This window comes from Bombina bombina, unplaced genomic scaffold (assembly GCF_027579735.1).
Source record: "Bombina bombina isolate aBomBom1 unplaced genomic scaffold, aBomBom1.pri scaffold_888, whole genome shotgun sequence".
Lineage (NCBI taxonomy): Eukaryota > Metazoa > Chordata > Amphibia > Anura > Bombinatoridae > Bombina > Bombina bombina.
In genome coordinates, this window is record NW_026512727.1 from 64,845 (window position 1) to 83,833 (window position 18,989).

Sequence of the window (18,989 nt, forward strand, 5' to 3'; positions counted from 1 at the left end):
TATTTTATGGTGCAAAAAAAGTCTGAAAACGGCACACTCACGTCATAGATGATGCAACCTTGTGAAGGACTCGGCGTCAACTAAGACGCCGGAAATGACGAATTTGCGTTAAACGAACGTAACTTCGAGCCAAAAAAATCTTGCGCCAAGAATGACGCAATAAACTTTGGCATTTTGCGTGCCCTCGAGAGCCTAATTCTGCCCGCAAAAGACAGTCAATTTGAAAAAGAGACCATACCCCAGGTAATAAATACATTTTCATAAAAAAACATTTCCCAGAGATGAAACTGACCGTCTGCAGATAGGAAATATACTGAAAACCTGAATCATGGCAAATATAAGTACAATACATATATTTAGAACTTTATATAAATACATAAAGTGCCAAACCATAGCTGAGAGTGTCTTAAGTAATGAAAAACATACTTACCAAAAGACACCCATCCACATACAGCAGATAGCCAAACCAGTACTGAAACGGTTATCAGTAGAGGTAATAGAATATGAGAGTATATCGTCGATCTGAAAAGGGAGGTAGGAGATGAATCTCTACGACCAATAACAGAGAACCTATGAAATAGATCCCCGTAAGGAAAACCATTGAATTCAATAGGTGATACTCCCTTCACATCCCTCTGACATTCACTGTACTCTGAGAGGAATCGGGCTTCAAAAATGCTGAGAAGCGCATATCAACATAGAATCTAAGCACAAACTTACTTCACCACCTCCATAGGAGGCAAAGTTTGTAAAACTGAATAGTGGGTGTGGTGAGGGGTGTATTTATAGGCATTTTGAGGTTTAGGAAACTTTGCCCCTCCTGGTAGGATTGTATATCCCATACCTCACTAGCTCATGGACTCTTGCCAATTACATGAAAGAAATATAATCCCACATCTGTTGTTCTTGTGGAAAATCACTATACGAAAGAAACATTTCTGGTTTCCAAACTTTTATCTTGATCATAGATTTTATATCTGTTTATCAAGCCAAGATATGTGTAATATAGAAATCTTATGTAAATATGTTCTACTCCAAAAATGTTGTCTCAGTGTATATAAAGTTCAACTTTACCTGTTCTTTTTTCTCATCCATGAAAGCAGACTTCTGCGATTGCAACTCTCGTAAGCTTAGCTGAGCAAAAGCTTCAGCAAGCTGCTTTTTCACACTCTCTGTCTCAAGACGAGCTGTGTGTAGATCAGACATAGTTTTATCACGAACAGTAACTGCATCACTTAGTTCATTGGACATTAATACTGCCTTCTGTCTGCTGGCCTGATTTTCATCCTCAAACTTACGAAGCTGCTGTTTTAAAAAGCCTACGTCCTCCTGAGTAAAACACAAAAAGTAAAGCTTTAGATTCTATATAGTAGTATAAAAAAACACAATTCATGAATCCAACAAAGACAAATGTATTTTTAATAAAAGTATTCAGATCAGAAGATTTTTCTTCTAAAATAATCAATGGAGACCTCATTAAACATTTCCCTCACAGCCTTATACACACTTCAAAAATGTAAATAACTATAGCACAAAGCAGAATATATTTTAAGCTGTAACAAGAAACAACTGTAAAAGGGGTACCACTTAAACACAAAAAATGGTACACTTATAATTCCATATGAAACAATGTAAATTTTATTAAATGTTTTAGATTATGTGGGAGGGACAGAGAGAGAGGGACAGGGATACAGAGCAAAAGGAAGAGAATACAAAAAATGCACCATACAATGTTGAATTAAAGGGATATGAAAACCAAAATATTTATTTCATGATTAAGTAGAGCATTCAATTTTAACAACTTTCCAATTTACGATTATCAAAATTTGCTTCATTCTTTTAGCCTCCTTTGTTGAAGGAACAATTGGAAGTTAGCAGAACACATCAGAAAAAGCAATGACAAGAGGCATGTGCGCAGCCACCAATCAGCAGCTATCTCCCAGTAGTGCATTGCTCCCCTGGAATCTACCTAAGTATGCTTTTCAACAAGTGATACCAAGAGAATGGAGCACATTTGATAATAGAAGTAAATGTAAAAGTTGTTTAAAATTGCATGAAAGTGAAATTCTGACTTTATTGCCCCTTTACACACAAAAAAATATTTTATGGTGTAGTTTCCTTATAGTTTTGCTTTCTGTTATTTATCACTAAAAATGATGGAATTCCTGAAACAAATTAAAGTACGTATTTTAATCAGAACACTAACCCTACTACATGCTACACACTGATTGCTTGATCAGTGTAGCAGTTCCTTTATACTTGTCCTTAGTCACTGCAGAGCAGGTAAGATAAGTTTAAAAATTCTCAATAGGCTTTTCAAGTGCTAAGTGAATGGACTGCAAAACAATAGAATTTTTTTTCTAAAACATTGAACATTATCATTTAAAACATTTATAGTGTATACAAATATTTGCATATAACGCAGTAATTAATTGTTTATATATTAGTTTCATGTCCCTTTAACTATGCATATTCAACATTAAAGCAGTTTTAAGTTCTGTATGTTCAAAAGATTAAGCCATTCATACTAATGGTCACCAAAGTTTTAAAGGGACCCTAAACACCTGCTGGAAATGCTCTAAACTAACTTTTACTGATTATCCTAAATAAACTGATTGTAATGATGTATGCAGTTTTTATCTTACTGCATTCTATTATAGATAAAAGCTTTACAATGTAAACGTTGATCTGCAGCATTATATAAGCTATGCAAGCTGCCATCTTGTAACGTGCGTTCCTCAACACTATGTCACGTGATGCACACAGCACCAGCTATTACTAAATCATAGTGAGCCCTGCAGTGTCTGACAAGAACGGCTTCAGGCACTGTTATGTTTATAAATAGCACGAGGAGGGAAGGAAGTGTGAGGGGGGAGGAGAGGTGGAGAGAGCAGTCACAGGGGGAAGAAAGAAAGCAAACTCACGCTGCATAAAAATTGTAACAAGAGACATTCATCTACCTTACATATGATCTCCGGAGCCTTTCTTCCTCCTGTGCCTCCCTCTGTCTTCACCTCTCCTCCCCCTTACACTTCCTTTCCCTGCTCGTTCTATTTATAAACATAACAGTGCCTGAAGCCGTTCTTGTCAGACACTGACTGCAGGGCTCACTGTGATTTACTAATAGCTAGTGCCGTGTGCATCACGTGACACACTGTTGTGAAAAATACTTTAACAAATGGCAGCTTGCATCACATCCAATGCTGCAAATCAATGTTTACATTATAAATCTTTTATCAAAAATAAAATGCAGTAAGATGAAAAGACTGCATACAGCATTGCTAGTTAGTTTATTTTGCACAGTTAGAAAAAGTTAGTTTAGAATATGTTAATTAGGTGTTGAGGTTCCCTTTAACATTGATGTTGGCAACAGAAAAGAGCTGGCTTAAAGGGACACTCAAGTCAAAATTAAAGTTCATGATTCAGATACAGCATGCAATTTTAAACAACTTTCCAATTTACTTTCATTAACAAAATGTGCCCACTCTTTTTATATTTACACTTTTTGAGTCACCAACTCCTACTGAGCATGTGCAAGAATTCACTGCATATAGGTATATGCATTTGTGATTGGCTCATGGCTGTCACATGATACAGGGGGTGTGGAAATAGACATAACTTTACAATTTATTTAACAAAATTTACTACTCATTTGAAGTTCAGACTAAGTGCTATTGCATTGTCTCCTTATCATGCATTTGTTGATTATGCAAATCTACTATATTGACTGGTCCTTTAATTTGCTATATGCAGGCGGACAGGTTCGCAAGTAGTAAACCTGTCCGCCTGCAATCGCCACTTGTGATGTTTCATTGCATGGCACAATTTAACACTGCATAAGAGGTTTCTTGTGCAATGCCCTCCTCCATGCTCCAGCGCTCCCAATTGCGCTAGAGCAGAGCACGTCAATAACCCTGAACAGGCAAGTGAAGGGGTGATTGATCTCGCCAATTCTGAGGTGGCGAAGACAAAAAAAATTAGCATTAATTAATTAGCTTATGTGGCAGCAGGCTCACGCTAATGCGAACCTGCTCCACATAGATGAAAAAGTTTTAATAAATCAAGCCCTAAATATATATAGAGCTTTACATTTCTGCTAGTCCCAGATGATTAAACAAAATAAATAAATATTTTAATATTTTTTTTTTAAAACACTGAGTGTGGTCTAGTAACTTTTAACCCGACTAGTAAACTATAGTGATATTTTTGCACCTGTGTGTGTTTGTGTGTGTATGTGTGCATGTATGTATGTATGTATGTGTGTGCGCATGTATGTATGTGTATGTGTGCATGTATGTATGTATGTATGTATGTGTGTGTATGTGTGCATGTATGTATGTGTGTGCGCATGTATGTATCTGTATGTGTGCATGTGTGTACGTGTGCATGTGTGTGTATGTATATATGTATGTGTGTGTGCATGTATGTATGTGTGTGTATGTTATATGTATGTGTGTGTGTAAATGTATGTGTGTGCATGTGTGCATGTGTGTATGTATATATGTATGTGTGTGTGTGTGAATGTTTATATGTATGTGTGTGAATGTTTATATGTATATGTATGTATGTTCATATGTATATATGTGTGTGTGTACATAAAAACTACACAGTCTCAGATGAAAATAAAAAGGATAAATAATTGTTTAAAGTAGGCAAATTCATGAAATATCTGGTGAGTATAACACAGATGATCAGTTTGTATATTTTTGTACATTTTTTTTTATTGAAGTATAACATAAAAACACAGATCACTGAATCCACCTACCTTTTCAGAAGAATTTTGTAGCACTTCTTTATGCAACTTTTCTTTCTCAGACAAAGAAAGCTGTAGCTTTCCAAGCTCATCCTTATAGTGCGCAATCACATTTTCTTTGTTTAAGTCTAGGTTTTTTAACGTCTGCACCTCAGTGAGCAACTTGGTGTTTTCAATCTCAGTATTCTTTAAATGAACCTACCACAAAACAAGATTTTGTTTACCATAAAATAGGTTCTATTAATCAGTTTAAGGATGGTAGCATATATAATATTTCATAAAACATGCAGAAGCTTCAAAGTTTTAACCAATTAAATTAACCAATAAAATAAATCCAGTTCACATATCTTGTAACTCCTAAATTTCTTCTCTCACATATTTTTAAAAAGAATATTCACGTTTTACCTTAACCTTTTTTGTGGGCCAAATTACATCTAGAATGTTTAAATAGTTCTCTCTCATATGCATTTTCTTTTTTTCTTTTGGTCCGACTCAAAAGGGTTACCTTAAAAGCCTGATATCAATTTTACCTGATGCTGGGATTATCTGCTTGGGAAGACTTATATTAAAGAGGTGAACAAAAAAACTGAATTTATGTTTACCTGATAAATTACTTTCTCCAACGGTGTGTCCGGTCCACGGCGTCATCCTTACTTGTGGGATATTCTCTTCCCCAACAGGAAATGGCAAAGAGCCCAGCAAAGCTGGTCACATGATCCCTCCTAGGCTCCGCCTACCCCAGTCATTCGACCGACGTTAAGGAGGAATATTTGCATAGGAGAAACCATATGGTACCGTGGTGACTGTAGTTAAAGAAAATAAATTATCAGACCTGATTAAAAAAACCAGGGCGGGCCGTGGACCGGACACACCGTTGGAGAAAGTAATTTATCAGGTAAACATAAATTCTGTTTTCTCCAACATAGGTGTGTCCGGTCCACGGCGTCATCCTTACTTGTGGGAACCAATACCAAAGCTTTAGGACACGGATGAAGGGAGGGAGCAAATCAGGTCACCTAAATGGAAGGCACCACGGCTTGCAAAACCTTTCTCCCAAAAATAGCCTCAGAAGAAGCAATAGTATCAAACTTGTAAAATTTGGTAAAAGTGTGCAGTGAAGACCAAGTCGCTGCCCTACATATCTGATCAACAGAAGCCTCGTTCTTGAAGGCCCATGTGGAAGCCACAGCCCTAGTGGAATGAGCTGTGATTCTTTCGGGAGGCTGCCGTCCGGCAGTCTCGTAAGCCAATCTGATGATGCTTTTAATCCAAAAAGAGAGAGAGGTAGAAGTTGCTTTTTGACCTCTCCTTTTACCGGAATAAACGACAAACAAGGAAGATGTTTGTCTAAAATCCTTTGTAGCATCTAAATAGAATTTTAGAGCGCGAACAACATCCAAATTGTGCAACAAACGTTCCTTCTTTGAAACTGGTTTCGGACACAGAGAAGGTACGATAATCTCCTGGTTAATGTTTTTGTTAGAAACAACTTTTGGAAGAAAACCAGGTTTAGTACGTAAAACCACCTTATCTGCATGGAACACCAGATAAGGAGGAGAACACTGCAGAGCAGATAATTCTGAAACTCTTCTAGCAGAAGAAATTGCAACTAAAAACAAAACTTTCCAAGATAATAACTTAATATCAACGGAATGCAAGGGTTCAAACGGAACCCCCTGAAGAACTGAAAGAACTAAATTGAGACTCCAAGGAGGAGTCAAAGGTTTGTAAACAGGCTTAATTCTAACCAGAGCCTGAACAAAGGCTTGAACATCTGGCACAGCGGCCAGCTTTTTGTGAAGTAACACAGACAAGGCAGAAATCTGTCCCTTCAGGGAACTTGCAGATAATCCTTTGTCCAATCCTTCTTGAAGGAAGGATAGAATCCTAGGAATCTTAACCTTGTCCCAAGGGAATCCTTTAGATTCACACCAACAGATATATTTTTTCCAAATTTTGTGGTAAATCTTTCTAGTTACAGGCTTTCTGGCCTGAACAAGAGTATCGATAACAGAATCTGAGAATCCTCGCTTCGATAAGATCAAGCGTTCAATCTCCAAGCAGTCAGCTGGAGTGAAACCAGATTCGGATGTTCGAACGGACCCTGAACAAGAAGGTCTCGTCTCAAAGGTAGCTTCCAAGGAGAAGCCGATGACATATTCACCAGATCTGCGTACCAAGTCCTGCGTGGCCACGCAGGAGCTATCAAGATCACCGACGCGCTCTCCTGATTGATCCTGGCTACCAGCCTGGGGATGAGAGGAAACGGCGGGAACACATAAGCTAGATTGAAGGTCCAAGGTGCTACTAGTGCATCCACTAGAGCCGCCTTGGGATCCCTGGATCTGGACCCGTAGCAAGGAACTTTGAAGTTCTGACGAGAGGCCATCAGATCCGTGTCTGGAATGCCCCACAGCTGAGTGACTTGGGCAAAGATTTCCGGATGGAGTTCCCACTCCCCCGGATGCAATGTCTGACGACTCAGAAAATCCGCTTCCCAATTTTCCACTCCTGGGATGTGGATAGCAGACAGGTGGCAGGAGTGAGACTCCGCCCATAGAATGATTTTGGTCACTTCTTCCATCGCCAGGGAACTCCTTGTTCCCCCCTGATGGTTGATGTACGCAACAGTTGTCATGTTGTCTGATTGAAACCGTATGAACTTGGCCCTCGCTAGCTGAGGCCAAGCCTTGAGAGCATTGAATATCGCTCTCAGTTCCAGAATATTTATCGGTAGAAGAGATTCTTCCCGAGACCAAAGACCCTGAGCTTTCAGGGATCCCCAGACCGCTCCCCAGCCCATCAGACTGGCGTCGGTCGTGACAATGACCCACTCTGGTCTGCGGAATGTCATCCCTCGTGACAGGTTGTCCAGGGACAGCCACCAACGGAGTGAGTCTCTGGTCCTCTGATTTACTTGTATCTTCGGAGACAAGTCTGTATAGTCCCCATTCCACTGACTGAGCATGCACAGTTGTAATGGTCTTAGATGAATGCGTGCAAAAGGAACTATGTCCATTGCCGCTACCATCAACCCGATCACTTCCATGCACTGAGCTATGGAAGGAAGAGGAACGGAATGGAGTATCCGACAAGAGTCTAGAAGTTTTGTTTTTCTGGCCTCTGTCAGAAAAATCCTCATTTCTAAGGAGTCTATTATTGTTCCCAAGAAGGGAACCCTTGTTGACGGAGATAGAGAACTCTTTTCCACGTTCACTTTCCATCCGTGAGATCTGAGAAAGGCCAGGACAATGTCCGTGTGAGCCTTTGCTTGAGGAAGGGACGACGCTTGAATCAGAATGTCGTCCAAGTAAGGTACTACAGCAATGCCCCTTGGTCTTAGCACAGCTAGAAGGGACCCTAGTACCTTTGTGAAAATCCTTGGAGCAGTGGCTAATCCGAAAGGAAGCGCCACGAACTGGTAATGTTTGTCCAGGAATGCGAACCTCAGGAACCGATGATGTTCCTTGTGGATAGGAATATGTAGATACGCATCCTTTAAATCCACCGTGGTCATGAATTGACCTTCCTGGATGGAAGGAAGAATAGTTCGAATGGTTTCCATCTTGAACGATGGAACCTTGAGAAACTTGTTTAAGATCTTGAGATCTAAGATTGGTCTGAACGTTCCCTCTTTTTTGGGAACTATAAACAGATTGGAGTAGAACCCCATCCCTTGTTCTCTTAATGGAACGGGATGAATCACTCCCATTTTTAACAGGTCTTCTACACAATGTAAGAATGCCTGTCTTTTTATGTGGTCTGAAGACAACTGAGACCTGTGGAACCTCCCCCTTGGGGGAAGTCCCTTGAATTCCAGAAGATAACCTTGGGAGACTATTTCTAGCGCCCAAGGATCCAGAACATCTCTTGCCCAAGCCTGAGCGAAGAGAGAGAGTCTGCCCCCCACCAGATCCGGTCCCGGATCGGGGGCCAACATTTCATGCTGTCTTGGTAGCAGTGGCAGGTTTCTTGGCCTGCTTTCCCTTGTTCCAGCCTTGCATTGGTCTCCAAGCTGGCTTGGCTTGAGAAGTATTACCCTCTTGCTTAGAGGACGTAGCACTTTGGGACGAAAATTAGGTTTATTTTTTGCCTTGAAAGGCCGATCCTGAGGAAGGGCGTGGCCCTTACCCCCAGTGATATCCGAGATAATCTCTTTCAAGTCAGGGCCAAACAGCGTTTTCCCCTTGAAAGGAATGTTAAGTAGCTTGTTCTTGGAAGACGCATCAGCCGACCAAGATTTCAACCAAAGCGCTCTGCGCGCCACAATAGCAAACCCAGAATTCTTAGCCGCTAACCTAGCCAATTGCAAAGTGGCGTCTAGGGTGAAAGAATTAGCCAATTTGAGAGCATTGATTCTGTCCATAATCTCCTCATAAGGAGGAGAATCACTGTCGACCGCCTTTATCAGCTCATCGAACCAGAAACATGCGGCTGTAGCGACAGGGACAATGCATGAAATTGGTTGTAGAAGGTAACCCTGCTGAACAAACATCTTTTTAAGCAAACCTTCTAATTTTTTATCCATAGGATCTTTGAAAGCACAACTATCCTCTATGGGTATAGTGGTGCGTTTGTTTAAAGTGGAAAACGCTCCCTCGACCTTGGGGACTGTCTGCCATAAGTCCTTTCTGGGGTCGACCATAGGAAACAATTTTTTAAATATGGGGGGAGGGACGAAAGGAATACCGGGCCTTTCCCATTCTTTATTAACAATGTCCGCCACCCGCTTGGGTATAGGAAAAGCTTCTGGGAGCCCCGGCACCTCTAGGAACTTGTCCATTTTACATAGTTTCTCTGGGATGACCAACTTGTCACAATCATCCAGAGTGGATAATACCTCCTTAAGCAGAATGCGGAGATGTTCCAACTTAAATTTAAATGCAATCACATCAGGTTCAGCTTGTTGAGAAATGTTCCCTGAATCAGTAATTTCTCCCTCAGACAAAACCTCCCTGGCCCCATCAGACTGAGTTAGGGGCCCTTCAGAAATATTAATATCAGCGTCGTCATGCTCTTCAGTATCTAAAACAGAGCAGTCGCGCTTACGCTGATAAGTGTTCATTTTGGCTAAAATGTTTTTGACAGAATTATCCATTACAGCCGTTAATTGTTGCATAGTAAGGAGTATTGGCGCGCTAGATGTACTAGGGGCCTCCTGAGTGGGCAAGACTCGTGTAGACGAAGGAGGGAATGATGCAGTACCATGCTTACTCCCCTCACTTGAGGAATCATCTTGGGCATCATTGTCATTGTCACATAAATCACATTTATTTAAATGAATAGGAATTCTGGCTTCCCCACATTCAGAACACAGTCTATCTGGTAGTTCAGACATGTTAAACAGGCATAAACTTGATAACAAGTACAAAAAACGTTTTAAAATAAAACCGTTACTGTCACTTTAAATTTTAAACTGAACACACTTTATTACTGCAAATGCGAAAAAACATGAAGGAATTGTTCAAAATTCACCAAATTTTCACCACAGTGTCTTAAAGCCTTAAAAGTATTGCACACCAAATTTGGAAGCTTTAACCCTTAAAATAACGGAACCGGAGCCGTTTTGAACTTTAACCCCTTTACAGTCCCTGGTATCTGCTTTGCTGAGACCCAACCAAGCCCCAAGGGGAATACGATACCAAATGACACCTTCAGAAAGTCTTTTCTAAGTATCAGAGCTCCTCTCACATGCGACTGCATGCCATGCCTCTCAAAAACAAGTGCGCAACACCGGCGCGAAAATGAGGCTCTGCCTATGCTTTGGGAAAGCCCCTAAAGAATAAGGTGTCTAAAACAGTGCCTGCCGATATTATTATATCAAAATACCCAGATAAAATGATTCCTCAAGGCTAAATATGTGTTAATAATCAATCGATTTAGCCCAAAAAAAGTCTACAGTCTTAATAAGCCCTTTTTGAAGCCCTTATTTACAATCGTAATAAACATGGCTTACCGGATCCCAGAGGGAAAATGACAGCTTCCAGCATTACATCGTCTTGTTAGAATGTGTCATACCTCAAGCAGCAAGAGACTGCTCACTGTTCCCCCAACTGAAGTTAATTGCTCTCAACAGTCCTGTGTGGAACAGCCATGGATTTTAGTGACGGTTGCTAAAATCATTTTCCTCATACAAACAGAAATCTTCATCTCTTTTCTGTTTCTGAGTAAATAGTACATACCAGCACTATTTCAAAATAACAAACTCTTGATTGAATAATAAAAACTACAGTTAAACACTAAAAAACTCTAAGCCATCTCCGTGGAGATGTTGCCTGTACAACGGCAAAGAGAATGACTGGGGTAGGCGGAGCCTAGGAGGGATCATGTGACCAGCTTTGCTGGGCTCTTTGCCATTTCCTGTTGGGGAAGAGAATATCCCACAAGTAAGGATGACGCCGTGGACCGGACACACCTATGTTGGAGAAATAATTTATGCTTACCTGATAAATTTATTTCTCAGGTAGTGTATCCAGTCCACGGATCATCCATTACTTGTGGGATATTCTCCTTCCCAACAGGAAGTTGCAAGAGGATCACCCACAACAGAGCTGCTATATAGCTCCTCCCCTCACTGCCATATGCAGTCATTCGACCGAAACAAGACAAGAAAGGAGAAACCATAGGGTGCAGTGGTGACTGTAGTTTAATTAAAATTTAAACCTGCCTTAAAAGGACAGGGCGGGCCGTGGACTGGATACACTACAAGAGAAATAAATGGTAAGCATAAATTATGTTTTCTCTTGTTAAGTGTATCCAGTCCACGGATCATCCATTACTTGTGGGATACCAAAGCTAAAGTACACGAATGATGGGAGGGACAAGGCAGGAACTTAAACGGAAGGAACCACTGCCTGTAGAACCTTTCTCCCAAAAACAGCCTCCGAAGAAGCAAAAGTGTCAAATTTGTAAAATTTTGAAAAGGTGTGAAGCGAAGACCAAGTCGCAGCCTTGCAAAGCTGTTCAACAGAGGCCTCATTTTTAAAGGCCCAGGTGGAAGCCATAGCTCTAGTAGAATGAGCTGTAATCCTTTCAGGGGGCTGCTGTCCAGCAGTCTCATAGGCTAAGCGTATTATGCTCCGAAGCCAAAAGGAGAGAGAGGTTGTCGAAGCTTTTTGACCTCTCCTCTGTCCAGAGTAAACGACAAACAGGGCAGATGTTTGACGAAAATCTTTAGTAGCCTGTAAGTAAAACTTCAAGGCACGGACTACGTCCAGATTATGCAAAAGACGTTCCTTCTTTGAAGGATTAGGACACAATGATGGAACAACAATCTCTTGATTGATATTCCTGTTAGAAACCACCTTAGGTAAAAACCCAGGTTTGGTACGCAGAACTACCTTGTCTGAATGTAAAATCAGATAAGGAGAATCACAATGTAAGGCAGATAACTCAGAGACTCTTCGAGCCGAGGAAATAGCCATCAAAAACAGAACTTTCCAAGATAAAAGTTTAATATCAATGGAATGAAGGGGTTCAAACGGAACTCCCTGAAGAACTTTAAGAACCAAGTTTAAGCTCCACGGGGGAGCAATAGTTTTAAACACAGACTTAATCCTAACCAAAGCCTGACAAAATGCCTGGATGTCTGGAACTTCTGCCAGACGCTTGTGCAAAAGAATAGACAGAGAAGAGATATGTCCTTAAAACCCTCTTGGAGAAAGGACAATATCCTAGGAATCCTAACCTTACTCCATGAGTAACTCTTGGATTCACACCAATAAAGATATTTACACCATATCTTATGGTAGATTTTCCTGGTGACAGGCTTCCGAGCCTGTATTAAGGTATCACTGACTGACTCGGAGAAGCCACGCCTTGATAGAATCAAGCGTTCAATCTCCATGCAGTCAGTCTCAGAGAAATTAGATTTGGATGATTGAAAGGACCTTGTATTAGAAGGTCCTGCCTCAGAGGCAGAGTCCATGGTGGAAGAGATGACATGTCCACTAGGTCTGCATACCAGGTCCTGCGTGGCCATGCAGGCGCTATCAGAATCACTGATGCTCTCTCCTGTTTGATTTTGGCAATCAGTCGAGGGAGCAGAGGAAACGGTGGAAATGCATAGGCCAGGTTGAAGAACCAAGGAGCTGCCAGAGCATCTATCAGCGTTGCTCCCGGGTCCCTGGACCTGGATCCGTAACAAGGAAGCTTGGCGTTCTGGCGAGACGCCATTAGATCCAGTTCTGGTTTGTCCCAACGATGGACCAGTTGAGCAAACACCTCCGGATGGAGTTCCCACTCCCCCGGATGAAAAGTCTGACGACTTAGAAAATCTGCCTCCCAGTTCTCTACGCCTGGGATGTGGATCGCTGACAGGTGGCAAGAGTGAGACTCTGCCCAGCGAATTATCTTTGAGACTTCTAACATCGCTAGGGAACTCCTGGTTCCCCCTTGATGGTTGATGTAAGCCACAGTCATGTTGTTGTCCGACTGAAATCTGATGAACCTCAGTGTTGCTAACTGAGGCCAAGCTAGAAGAGCATTGAATATTGCTCTTAACTCCAGAATATTTATTGGGAGGAGTTTCTCCTCCTGAGTCCACGATCCCTGAGCCTTCAGGGAGTTCCAGACTGCGCCCCAACCTAGAAGGCTGGCATCTGTTGTTACAATCGTCCAAAATGGCAATAGAGAACTCTTTTCCATGTTCACTTTCCACCCATGCGACCTCAGAAATGCCAGAACTATCTCTGTATGAGACTTGGCAATTTGAAAGCTTGATGCCTGTATCAGGATGTCGTCTAGATACGGAGCCACCGCTATGCCTCACGGTCTTAGAACCGCCAGAAGTGAGCCCAGAACCTTTGTAAAAATTCTCGGGGCAGTGGCCAACCCGAAGGGAAGAGCTACAAATTGGTAATGCCTGTCTAGAAAGGCAAACCTTAGGAACAGATGATGATCTTTGTGAATCGGTATGTGAAGGTAGGCATCCTTTAAGTCCACTGTGGTCATGTACTGACCCTCTTGGATCATGGGTAGGATGGTCCGAATAGTTTCCATTTTGAATGATGGAACTCTGAGGAATTTGTTTAAGATCTTTAGATCCAAGATTGGTCTGAAGGTTCCCTCTTTCTTGGGAACCACAAACAGATTTGAATAAAATCCCTGTCCTTGTTCCGTCCGCGGAACTGGATGGATCACTCCCATTACTAGGAGGTCTTGCACACAGCTTAGGAATGCCTGTCTTTATCTGGTTTGCTGATAACCTTGAAAGATGAAATCTCCCTTGTGGAGGAGAAGCTTTGAAGTCCAGAAGATATCCCTGAGATATGATCTCCAACGCCCAGGGATCCTGAACATCTCTTGCCCACGCCTGGGCGAAGAGAGAAAGTCTGCCCCCCACTAGATCCGTTTCCGGATAGGGGGCCGTTCCTTCATGCTGTCTTGGGGGCAGCAGCAGGCTTTCTGGCCTGCTTGCCCTTGTTCCAGGACTGGTTAGGTTTCCAGGCCTGTCTGGAATGAGCAACAGTTCCCTCTTGTTTTGAAGCGGAGGAAGTTGATGCTGCTCCTGCCTTGAAATTTTGAAAAGGCACGAAAATTAGACTGTTTGGCCTTTGATTTGGCCCTGTCCTGAGGAAGGGTATGACCCTTGCCTCCAGTAATGTCAGCAATAATTTCCTTCAAGCCAGGCCCGAATAAGGTCTGCCCCTTGAAAGGAATGTTGAGTAATTTAGACTTCGAAGTCACGTTAGCTGACCAGGATTTAAGCCATAGCGCCCTACGCGCCTGGATGGCGAATCCGGAATTCTTAGCCTTTAGTTTAGTCAAATGAACAATGGCATCAGAAACAAATGAGTTAGCTAGCTTAAGCGTTCTAAGCTTGTCAATAATTTCATTCAATGGAGCTGTCTGGATGGCCTCTTCCAGGGCCTCAAACCAGAATGCCGCCACAGCAGTGACAGGCGCAATGCATGCAAGGGGCTGTAAAATAAAACCTTGTTGAATAAATATTTTCTTAAGGTAACCCTCCAATTTTTTATCTATTGGATCTGAAAAAGCACAACTGTCCTCAACCGGGAAAGTGGTACGCTTTGCTAAAGTAGAAACTGCTCCCTCCACCTTAGGGACCGTCTGCCATAAGTCCCGTGTAGTGGCGTCTATTGGAAACATTTTTCTAAACATAGGAGGTGGGGAAAAGGGCACACCGGGTCTATCCCACTCCTTGCTAATAATTTCTGTAAGCCTTTTAGGTATAGGAAAAACGTCAGTAAACACCGGCACGGCATAGTATCTATCCAGCCTACACAATTTCTCTGGAATTGCAACTGTGTTACAGTCATTCAGAGCAGCTAATACCTCCCCAAGCAATACACGGAGGTTCTCAAGCTTAAATTTAAAATTAGAAATCTCTGAATCAGGTTTCCCCGAGTCAGAGATGTCACCCACAGACTGAAGCTCTCCGTCCTCATGTTCTGCATACTGTGACACAGTATCAAACATGGCTCTAACAGCATTTGCGCGCTCTGTATCTCTCCTAACCCCAGAGCTATCGCGCTTGCCTCTTAATTCAGGCAATCTAGATAATACCTCTGACAGGGTATTATTAGGTGGCCAGCAACAAAGTTGCAGGACAACCTATTGTTATTGTTCGGATTATTATTATTATTCTTTTTATTCCGCCAAGCTTTGTATTCAATTGCCCATAACTGCTTAACTGTTTTTGCAAAGCTCTTAAAATCAGGTATGCTGGTACAGCCTATTGCTGTGCTACATCTCATGCAAAATTGAACTCATAGGTCACAGGCTATGGCAGCCATATTGCTTTTTGTGCCAAATTTCGACAAACGCTTAAAAATCTTTAGTTCTGGAACTGCTTATGTTACAACTTTGAAACTTGCTGTGCTTAGTGCTACTATGACCTAAAATTGCTGTTGCTCAAGAAAAGTGCCTTGGTCACATGATGTGGCAGCCATCTTGCATTTTGCAAAAATATTCAAACATCTTTTTCTCTTAAACCGCTTAGTGCAATGACGCACAATTTTGCACATATGCTCCTTGCAAGGTTCTCTACCAAGTTTGTTCAAACTGCGATTTTTCCATAATCAACATGGCTGCTGTGAGACATTAACCTTTTTATCGCCATTTAATTGCGTAATTTTGCACTTTATACATTAGTTTTACAATATTTAACAATATTACAGTGTAATAGACACATGATTACACATAGGCATAACCCTTAAAGACAATATTGCAGTTAAAATTCGCATTGCGCAATCGCCTTCGTGAAATAAAACATTTGCAAATTTTCATGAAACTTCTGCAAATTGTAGAGGTCTATAGTGAGCATTAGTATGTGCAATTTGAAAGCCATACATTGTATAGCTTGGCGGCCATTTTGTTTCGTATGCGCCATTTTTAAAAACTATAAAAATCTTCTTCTCCGAAACCGCTTATGGGACGGACTTGTTTATAGAGTTATCTTATGACTAACATTCAGATTTGTTCAAGAGAAGTTGATACGTCATGTGGTTTGGCAGCCATTTTGAATTGTTCAAAATTGCTTAACGATATATTTAAATTAATAATAAAACAAAAACCGTTTTACAAAAATGCTTTATTTTTGCCATGTTTATTGACATCTATAGTGAGCACTATTGTGCGTAATATGGAGGCTGTATATCTTACGATCGGGCAGCCATCTTGGTTTACGTGAAAATTTCGAAAGTCTATTTTCTCTGCAACCGCTTATGTAAGAACTGTGAAATTTGCTGTACAGTCTTATATTGTGACTTAGATTCATAATTGCTCATTAGGAGAGAATCAGTCACATGATGCGGCAGCAATATCGGTTTTATGTTTATTGTAATTATTTGTAATTCAATACTTCCTCTTTTGAGTCAATTGCTCACAGAACACAAATTACTTATGCTAAACTCTTGAAATCAGGTATGCTGGTACAGCCTATTGCAATGCTACATCTCATGCAATAATGAACTCATAGGTCATAAGGTTACGCAGCCATATTGTTTTTTGCGACAAATTTCGAGAACTGCTTAATAATCTTTAGCTCTGGAACTGCTTATGTTGCAACTTTGAAACTTGCTGTGCTTAGTGCTGCTATGACCTAGATTTGCCATTGCTCAACAGAAGTGACTTGGTCACATGATGTAGCAACCATCTTGCATTTTATGAAAATCTTTAAACATCTTCTTCTCTTAAACCACTTAGTGCAATAAAGCGCAATTTTGCACCTATGCTCCTTGCAAGGTCCTCTACCAAGTTTGTTAAAATTGTGATTTTTCCATAATCAACATGGCTGCTGTGAGACATTAACCTTTTTATCGCCATTTAATTGCGTAATTTTTCACTTTATACATTAGTTTTACAATATTTAACAATATTACAGTGTAATAGACAAATGATTACACATAGTCATAACCCTTAAAGATAATATTGCAGTTACAATTCGCATTGCGCAGTCGCCTTCGTGAAATAAAACATTTGCAAATTTTCATGAAACTTCTGCAAATTGTAGAGGTCTATAGTGAGCATTAGTATGTGCAATTTGAAAGCCATACATTGCATAGCCTGGCGGCCATTTTGTTTCGAATGCGCCATTTTTAAAAACTATAAAAATCTTCTTCTCCGAAACCGCTTATGGGACAGACTTGAAATTTTGTTTATAGAGTTATCTTATGACTAATATTCAGATTTGTTCAAGAGAAGTTGATACGTCATGTGGTTTGGCAGCCATTTTGAATTGTTCAAAATTGCTTAACGATATATTTAAATTCATAATAAAACAAAAACCGTTTTACAAAAATGCTTTATTTTTGCAATGTTTATTGACATCTATAGTGAGCACTATTGTGCATAATATAGAGGCTGTATATCTTACGATCGGGCAGCCATCTTGGTTTACGCGAAAATTCTGAAAGTCTATTTTCTCTGCAACTGCTTATGTAAGAACTGTGAAATGTGCTGTACAGTCTTATATTGTGACCTAGAGTCACAGTTGTTCATGTTGAAGGACTTAGTCACAAGCTGTGGCAGCCATATTGGTTTACGCAAATATTTTGAAACTGTGTTTTTTTTCTTACGGCTTATGTTAAAGCTGTGAAATTTGCTGTATAACCATATATTGTCGCCTACAGTTACATTTGTTCATGTTGAAAGTATAGGTCATATGGTGTGGCAGCCATTTTAAAAAACGCAAACATTTCGAAAATGTGTTTTTTTTTTCCAAATGCTTATGTTAGAACTGTAAACAGTTGTTGTATAGCTTTATTTTGTGACATAACTACTTATATGGCATTGCAAAAATGATGCGCTGGCCACCTCTATTGCTGCTTGCAGCTATATTTCATGATTGCAGCCATGTCCAGCAAGGTAATCGCTATGGGCGTCCCTGATTTAATTGGCGCCATATTAGCGTGCGTCCCCTGAGCGGGAGGCGAAGGGTCTAACACGTGGGGAGAGTTAGTCGGCATAACTTCCCCCTCGACAGAACCCTCTGGTGATAATTATTTTATAGATAAAGACTGATCTTTACTGTTTAAGGTGAAATCAATACATTTAGTACACATTCTCCTATGGGGCTCCACCATGGCTTTTAAACATAATGAACAAGTAGGTTCCTCTGTGTCAGACATGTTTAAACAGACTAGCAATGAGACTAGCAAGCTTGGAAAACACTTTAAAACAAGTTTACAAGCACTATATAAAAACGTTACTGCGCCTTTAAGAAACACAAATTTTCCCAAATTTTGAAATAACAGTGAAAAAATGCAGTTACACTAACAACATTTTTACAGTGTATGTAATAAGTTAGCAGAGCATTGCACCCACTTGCAAATGGATGATTAACCCCTTAATACCAAAAACGGAATAACAAATGACAAAAACGTTTTTTAAACAGTCACAACAACTGCCACAGCTCTACTGTGGCTTTTTACCTCCCTCAATACGACTTTTGAAGCCTTTTGAGCCCTTCAGAGAAGTCCTGGATCATGCAGGAAGAAGCTGGATGTCTGTGTCTGTAATTTTTGCTGTGCAAAAAAACGCCAAAATAGGCCCCTCCCACTCATATTACAACAGTGGGAAGCCTCAGGGAACTGTTTCTAGGCAAAATTCAAGCCAGCCATGTGGAAAAAACTAGGCCCCAATAAGTTTTATCACCAAACATATGTAAAAAACGATTAAACATGCCAGCAAACGTTTTAAAATACACTTTTATAAGAGTATGTATCTCTATTAATAAGCCTGATACCAGTCGCAATCACTGCATTTAAGGCTT

General features: G+C 40.7%; 1 protein-coding gene across 1 annotated transcript in view; it reads right to left on the minus strand.

The window, feature by feature from the left end:
- Positions 1–1,074: 1,074 nt before the first annotated feature.
- LOC128644512 (tax1-binding protein 1 homolog) overlaps positions 1,075–18,989 on the minus strand; it is a gene marked incomplete at its 3' end in the record, with an annotated part of 46,294 nt that continues 28,379 nt past the window's right edge. Inside the window, exons 3-4 of the mRNA XM_053697096.1 lie at positions 4,766–4,951; positions 1,075–1,329 (exon numbers count right to left, since the gene is read on the minus strand). Of these exons, the coding sequence (XP_053553071.1) occupies positions 1,075–1,329; positions 4,766–4,951 (441 nt within the window). The remainder of the gene's footprint in view (positions 1,330–4,765; positions 4,952–18,989) is intronic.